This window comes from Salvia splendens, chromosome 8 (assembly GCF_004379255.2).
Source record: "Salvia splendens isolate huo1 chromosome 8, SspV2, whole genome shotgun sequence".
NCBI classification, from domain to species: Eukaryota; Viridiplantae; Streptophyta; class Magnoliopsida; order Lamiales; family Lamiaceae; genus Salvia; species Salvia splendens.
This window is the reverse complement of record NC_056039.1, coordinates 31,682,412-31,689,873: the sequence shown is the minus strand read 5'-3', so window position 1 is coordinate 31,689,873 and position 7,462 is coordinate 31,682,412. Positions and strand designations below refer to the sequence as shown.

Genomic DNA, 7,462 nt, shown 5'->3' with positions numbered 1-7,462 from the left:
GATTGGAAAACTAAATTTAAACAAAAATAGGTGAAGAAATAAAACTAGAAAACAAGAAAATGGCAAGAGATTGATTTGAATACATAATGAACCAATTAAACTATAGATCAAAGATCAATCTAATAAAAGTTAGAATAATCTCGTTCTTTCTATTCATACTGAACATGTTCATAGATACTTGAATTTAACCTTGCTGACACTAAGATCAAATTCATACTCATCGGTTTATCACTTAAACAGATGCATAATAAGCTCTAATCCAACTTCTAATTTCCAATGCACATGAATTCATCTACGAAATCAATTATATATTCATAAAGATATATAGTAAAAATCCAACAAATATTGCAACAACTTGTAAATCAACTAATCCAAGATTCATATATTGAATATGATACAAAACTTGAATTATTTACCAACATTTCTCCCCTAATAACCAAGTTAAAACGCTAGAAGATAAAATTGAATAATAAAACTGACCGAGATTATGATTCAAAGTAAAAGCGCTGTAAATAAATATCATAAATTAACACTAAACCATAGATTCTATAATTAATTCACATCGTTTACCAATTTGGAACAATATAGGAATGTTTGATCCAATTATGCAAAGGCGTCCGGACAACCTTCACCGATGAATTTCTCCGGAAGCCAAGCACGGCAGATTGCCAGTTCCTGCTCTGCCTTCACGAAGAAGTGCACGGATTCCCCGTGATGTTTGGCAGCGTCGATTGCATGTACTGGCAATGGAAGAATTGCCCGGTGGCGTGGAGGGGGTCGTACACGAGCGGCCACAAAGGCACCCACCCCACCGTTATACTCGAGGCCGTTGCCGACTACCGGCTATGGATCTGGCATGCGTACTTCGGGGACCCCGGCTCGAACAACGACATAAACGTGCTCCACCAATCCGACCTCTTCGGCGATGTTTTGGATGGTAAAGCGTCGGCCATCAACTTCACCGCTAACAACCGATGCTATAAAATGGGGTACTATCTTGCCGACGACATCTACCCGAAGTGGCCAACCTTCGTGAAGACGTGCACCAGGCCTGTGAACCCAAAGCAGGCGCTTTTTGAGCAGAAGCAGGAGGCTGCTCGGAAGGATATGGAGCGGGCGTTCGGGGTTCTCCAATCGCGCTTCAACATTATCAAAGCCCCAGCTCGTACGTGGTTCATGGAGAGCATGGTCGACATCATGTATACGTGCATAATCTTGCACAACATGATTGTCCAAGACGAAGGACCCGAGGCGGGAAATTGGTTCGACCCTGAAGCCCCCGGAAGCTCTACCGCAAGTAGTCTGCCACGCAGTGGAGTGCATCCGTCTATACAAGAACGATTGTCTATTCGGGCAAGGACACGTGACTCTTCCGCCCACGCCCAACTCCAAGATGATCTAATGGAGCACGTTTGGACAAAATTTAGCGGAGAAAATTATTAAATTATGTATTTTTAATTTTTTAGGAAATTATTAAATTATGTTTTTTACGAATTTTATGTTGTAAGTTTATTTTATTTAATGAAGTGTGTTTTTATTAATTTAATTTGGTTGGAAATAAAAATAAAAAATGAAATTGAATGAATAGTAATTTAAGGGACGGATAAGAGATGGAGGGTTGCAGGTTCCGTCCCTTAGTTAAGAGATGGAGTAAAAGAGTACAATGGGGCCCATGAATAGTAATTTAAGAGACGGTTAAGGGGTGTCGCAAAGAAACGCCTCTATTACAATGGAATGGAGAGAGTAATAGATACTGGCGTAGATATTCCATAGCATTTAGAGCATCTTCAATGGCGGCTAGCGGACCGGCTAGTCGATTCCCGGTGCTAGCCGGTTCACTCGCCGAACCATTGGAGTCGGCTAGCGCCAAATAGGTGAAAAATCGGCGAGCGGACGCCGATTCTCGGGCGCTGGCCGATGCGCTCGCCGATCGGCTGGCCGCCATTGTAGGCGGGCGATCGACGAGCGATCGGCCATCATTTTTTTTTTAATTTTCGAAACACTATATATACACGATTTGCACGTCATTTTCATTCGCACCGCTTGTTTTAACGAGTTTTCTCTCTCACTTAATTTCTGTACAAGAGCAATAAAGCAAAATGGAGAACAACAACGAGGGGTTTCCAGTGACAAGCGGGTCTCAAACTACCACGGTACCCGTGGAAGGTGGATTGGGTCCGATGGCCAGGTACTACAACATGTACCCTTTGGCAGCAGATGATGCTCGGGATGGCAGCCGGGGGTAGTATGCCGGGATGGCAGGGGATGCAGGGCGGACAGGGGGTACCGGGATGCAACCCGGGATGCAGATGATGCCGGGGTGGGCAACCGGGATGCAGATGATGTCGGGGTGGCAGCCGGGGATGCAGCCCGGAATGCAGGGGACGCCGGGGGGGACAATGTCTTTTTGACTACTTTTTCGTACACATCGACCCCATCGGAGACGCAGTTCACTGGGTGTGAGACTTTCTCCTTAGAGGAGTCGGGGATAGATCTCAAGGATGCGGACACTCCCGTTCAAACGGGGGGAGTAGAGCGGGGTCGGGGCGCACCAAAGAAGAAGAAGGGTAAGGGGAAGGGCAAAAGAGTGGTTGGCGAGTCATCGCAGCCGGCTGATGACGACAGCCCGGCACAGAGGAAGTGGACGGATGCGGAGAACGTCGCGCTGTCCAAGGCTTGGGTGAGTGTTTGCGATGATCCCCTCCATTCGAACAATCAGAGGATCGTCAAATTGTGGGCTAAAATATCAGCAGCATACAAGGCATTTTGCCTGAAGGGGAGGCCACACAACGAGGAGGAGTGTGGGAAGGGGTGGGACCGAATCAGGGTTGCGGTCTCCCGATTTTCGGGCTTGTACACCAACGCCCTCCGCATGCAGACCAGTGGCCAAACTGACGAGGACTGTAGGAGGGTAGCGGAGAAAGCCTTCCCCGTGCCCAGGATTTATAAGGAGTTCACCTACTAGAACTGCTATGAGGTCCTGATGGACTCCGAGAAGTTTCGGGCAGGTGTCGATGCTGGCTGGCCGAAGAAGCAGCGACTGAACTATGCCGGTGATTACAGCGGCAGCAACGGCGCTTCCCACGACCTCCCCGAGGATGTTCAGGAGTTCCCGTCCCCTCCATCGTTTACTCACTGCACTCGCCCGGTTGGGCAAAGGCGGGAGCAACGGGTAGCGAGGGGGGTCGCCCAAGGGTCCAAGGAGGTCCAGTCGGCATATGATCTGACAGGAGGAGTTGTGGCTAGCCTATAACAATTGTGGATGCTCTTAGTGAGACTCTACTACTAAATTACAAATTACTTGCTGTGAAAGCATAAATATTTACCCATCAATTTTTATTTTATTTTATTTTATTTTATTTTATTTTATTTAACCCTCAAAATCAAAGTCCTACACGTTTACTTACAAATCACGGAGCCGCCTCGCCTCAATGCCGCCGCCGCAGTGAATCGTCCTTCGACTTCGAAGCCTCTTTCCGGTCCACCAACGAACTTCTTCAGCATGTAAGTATGAACTTGAAACCTAAACTTTTGTTTATGGATGTTAAAACCTCCAATTAGTTTTTTTTTACTGAGGCTTAATTCTTAAGAGTTTGACTTGCGTGTGCCCTAAATTCAAAATATGTTCGATGAAGCGAGTCTCCTCCGTGCATGAAGAGAAGCTTCAGGCGGAACATAGATTACAATAGTGTGCTTGTACGAATAGGAAGTATGGCGTTTAATTAGAATTGAAAATCGATATCACCCAAATTTTCTCCGCGCTCCTTGAATTTTTGTTTTGTGTGACTGTTGACAGTTCGATTTCTTGCTCGGCCTTATGTTTAATCATGCATATATGTTCTGGATATCTTGAATTTATAATTACTTTTCTTTTTGGTACGGCCATGTTTGAGTTCACAATTTTTCTCTATCGTATTTTCTTTTACCGACCTTATGTTTTAGATGCTTAAGAATTTATGAATCATGATGATTGTGGATGCTTACATTATGATACTTGAACTTATATTTTTTTCTTGTGTGAGATATGATGACAGTGTTTGAATCCTATATTTCTGTTGTTTTCTCTCCCCAGTGTAACTGAAGCATACAATTGTTATGGCCGAGAATCAAGCTCAAACAATGTCCTGCTACCCGATGCAATTCCCTCACACGGTTGCTGAGAATAAGACAGGTCTGAGTTCATTGAAGTTCAAAGTAACTACCAAAGGTATATGGAATGTAGTAGAAGATAAGTTACGTGAAGGCACTGATGGGCCTCTTATGCGTCCTGCGGAAAATGTTATGGTGAAGCCATCTACGCCAGTGAAGTCGGGCAAGTGGAGGCCAGAAAGGTCTCTTGATGCTCAAAGGTCAAAAAAGCAAAAGATGGACATCCAGAAATGTGAAGGCACTGATAGGCAAAGAACCCAAGTTTCTGTTGGTGTAGGTAAGCCTCCTGAGGCTAATGTTCCATCGAAGCCATCATTGCTAGTAAACTTCGGCAAGCAGAGGCCAGAAATATCTTCTGATGATCAAAGGTGGAAAAAACAGAAGATGGACAGCAATTTAAAACTTGAGTGCAGTAAGATTTTGAAAGCATTGATGAGTCATAGTTTGGCACGGGCATTTAATGAGCCAGTCAATCCAGTGAAGCTGAAGATTCCTGATTACTTCGAGATAATAAAGAACCCAATGGACTTGGGAACAATAAAACGTAAACTGGAGAAAAATAAGTACTCTGGTGCCAAGGAATTTGCGGCTGACGTGCTCCTGACTTTTGAAAATGCAATGTCATATAATCCTCCTTCACACGAAGTTCATTGCTGGGCAGAGATATTGGATGGTTATTTCAGGATGAGGTGGAAATCAGTAGATGCAAGACCGAAGCATACCAACAAAAGTAATGAAAACACCAGGAAAGTTCTAGAGAACAATCACCAAATTTTGAAGCCAGTTGGTCAGATGAAAGCTCCCGTACCTGAAAAACTTGGCAACTCAAGGCGGATATCACTAGAGGAAAAACGGAAGTGCAGACCAGGTCTTGTGCAAGTAAGCATGCTTTCCTTCACTGAACACATTTTTATCGCTCCTTTGTGCCTTCCACTTTCATCAATTTGGCAGTAACTGAGTTCTTTGTTAATTTGAACAGGCCAAGCCTGGAAAAACAGCCCTAATTGGATGCTCATCATTGAGCAGAACTGCTGACAAAGGTGCAGCAGAATCATGTTTCTGCTTTATGGTTAACTTTAGCATCTAATTAACCATGTGTATAATTGCACAGTGCATTGTAGTCAACAAGCTTCGGCATCTGCCAACCATGGCCAATCAATTGACTCCAAGCCTGTATGTCAAGAACCAAATGTTGATGCTCGTTTAAGTTCCTTTGGGAATGACTTTGTGTTTAATCAGTGCCTAATTGGGGCTTTTATTTTAATACCAGGATTGTGATGTCAAATGTACTTCAACATCTCTTGCAAATAGCTTTGTTCTAGGTTCAGATGGTGAGCTCATTTATTGCTATTCTTCTTCATGTTCCCCTTCCAAAGCTTTTAATCAGTTGAGATCTAATTGGCTTCCATTGACTCTAGGTTGTCGGGTTGTTCCCAATGAAGAAAAAAGTCCTTGTTCAACATCTGCCACTACTACTGAATCCGGTGAAGGTAAGTTTTACTGTATGTTCGGCCTTGCAAGTTTATTATCTCAATTCTGATGAACTAGTGAGGGAAAAAGTGAACATAACTGAAAAATATCAGAGAAATATTGGATACTTCTATGTTTGTTAATATGTTCCAGAGCAGTAACATGGATTTTGTATCTTGAGTATTTGATGAAAAGTCTATAATAGTATCGCCTGTATCGGGGCCCTTCTTCTTTCTTATAAGAATGACCCTCTTTAATGAGGCTTTTCTCATTATATACAAGTTTATTACATGTGGACTTTTTGTTACATATCATTATCACATACTCTTGTATTCCCAATTTCTAACAGCTAAGCTCAACCTATTCCTATAGGATGGGATTATTGTCTTGTATAAATAGATGATTCTTAACCATGTGAACTTCGTTTTATTATTTGCATATTTGAACATTATTGCGAATAGTTGTGTGCTTCCCATTGTTGGTTGGAATATGAAGTATTTTGCTCTACTGTAGGCTGGATGACTGATGTCCAAATGTCACCAAAGAAGGCTTTGCGGATTGCAATGCTGAAAAGCCGCTTTGCAGATACTATTTTCAAAGCTACACATCCGACACCTGTAAATCATGTACATGATACATTCTGTTCTCTACTCTATTGTATAGTCTTGTTATTGATTGGTTTGCCAGGAATTAGTAATTATTTATGATTGGTTATGCTAAATATCTTTATGAGAACTTCGTTTTACTTGGTTTTGCTGAATATTGCGTCTTTGCTTGTCTAGGATGAGAACTCTGATATTTCTCGAATGCAACAAGAAAAACTGCGCCTGGAGATAGAACAGATGAAAGGTGATTTCAACATCTGTATGTCCAATTTATTATCTGAATGCACGTGTCACTGTTATATGCTTTATTTTTTTTACTTAAGTAGATTGTGCTTTGATTTGCTATATTAATCGCTATTCACCTACTCCGTCTCATTTTCTCCATTTTTTCTTTCTTTTTTTCAGATGTATTTTTGTTACGCTTCACCATTTATCTGACCAAGTTCTATTGGTCACACAGAGAAAACCAGGGTTGAAGCAGAAATCAAAGCTGCTGAAGCAGCCTTTCGAAGGAAGGAGGCAGACGACTTAAGGATGCGTCGTGAGAGAGAAAGAAAAGCTGCAAGGATGGCATTAGAGAAGGTACACAATTCGTTCATAAGTTCATTGAATAATAACAATCTGCCAAGCAATTGATCTGCTCTCTCTCTCTCTCTCTCTCTCTCTCTTCCATGTTAACTGATGTTGAAAGCTGTAAATTGTTATTGCAGATGGAAAAAACTGTTGAGATCTATAGCCCTCCAAGTCTGTTGAAAGATATGGATGTTCTGTTTGGTCGGTATCCAAATCCAAAGTGTTTGCAGCAAATTGGCTTGCACTTGAAGGAGGAGTACGCGGAGGAGGAGGAGGATGAAGATGAAGATGAAGATGTCCAAAAATTTCAGTCTTTGAAGGAAATCGGCTTGAACCTGAAGGAGACGTACTTGGAAAAAGCTGATGCAGAAGAGGGAGAAATTTTGTAGTTGTAGAAATGTAAACAAACCAAGAAATTTTTGAGTGTATACATTGATGATTTTAATCTATAAAAAAAAGTCGTTCGGCATAGATTCTGCGATTGTAAATAAGTCCCAATTGAAGGCTTAATCATTTTTACATAGTTTTATTAGTTTATAAAGGATGACCATTTGAATAGCAATTTGTATTAATGTGTACTATATTGTTTATATTGGATTAAATTAATAAACTTTATATGAACACCTGAAAATTATTTAATTATATGTACCAACGAAAAATTAAAG

The 7,462-nt window shown here is 41.9% G+C and overlaps 1 protein-coding gene across 3 annotated transcripts; it reads left to right on the top strand.

Annotated features, from left to right (window-relative positions):
* Positions 1 to 3,384: 3,384 nt before the first annotated feature.
* LOC121745014 (transcription factor GTE10-like) lies at positions 3,385 to 7,414 on the top strand. 3 transcript variants are annotated; one of them, XR_006038738.1, is made up of 10 exons: positions 3,385 to 3,504; positions 4,073 to 5,028; positions 5,129 to 5,189; positions 5,261 to 5,322; positions 5,420 to 5,480; positions 5,568 to 5,639; positions 6,133 to 6,245; positions 6,402 to 6,468; positions 6,630 to 6,806; positions 6,935 to 7,076. XR_006038738.1 is itself a non-coding variant. In XM_042138759.1 (10 exons), the coding sequence occupies exons 2-10, from the start codon at positions 4,096 to 4,098 to the stop codon at positions 7,184 to 7,186; spliced, it is 1,743 nt and encodes a 580-aa protein (XP_041994693.1). In that variant the 5' UTR covers positions 3,385 to 3,504; positions 4,073 to 4,095; the 3' UTR covers positions 7,187 to 7,414. The 3 variants fall into 3 exon arrangements, 2 of the variants coding, with proteins under 2 accessions (XP_041994693.1, XP_041994694.1); XM_042138759.1 differs by having other exon boundaries at positions 6,685 to 6,806; positions 6,935 to 7,414; XM_042138760.1 differs by having other exon boundaries at positions 3,412 to 3,508; positions 6,685 to 6,806; positions 6,935 to 7,414.
* The last annotated feature ends 48 nt before the right edge of the window (positions 7,415 to 7,462 follow it).

Bases quoted from the DNA above. Each gene is read 5' to 3' on its own strand.
- LOC121745014 (XM_042138759.1), top strand. From the start codon at position 4,096: ATGGCCGAGAATCAAGCTCAAACAATGTCCTGCTACCCGATGCAATTC. The intron at 5,481-5,567 runs GTGAGCTCATTT...CATTGACTCTAG, and splicing joins CTTTGTTCTAGGTTCAGATG to GTTGTCGGGTTGTTCCCAAT. The intron at 5,640-6,132 runs GTAAGTTTTACT...GCTCTACTGTAG, and splicing joins TACTACTGAATCCGGTGAAG to GCTGGATGACTGATGTCCAA.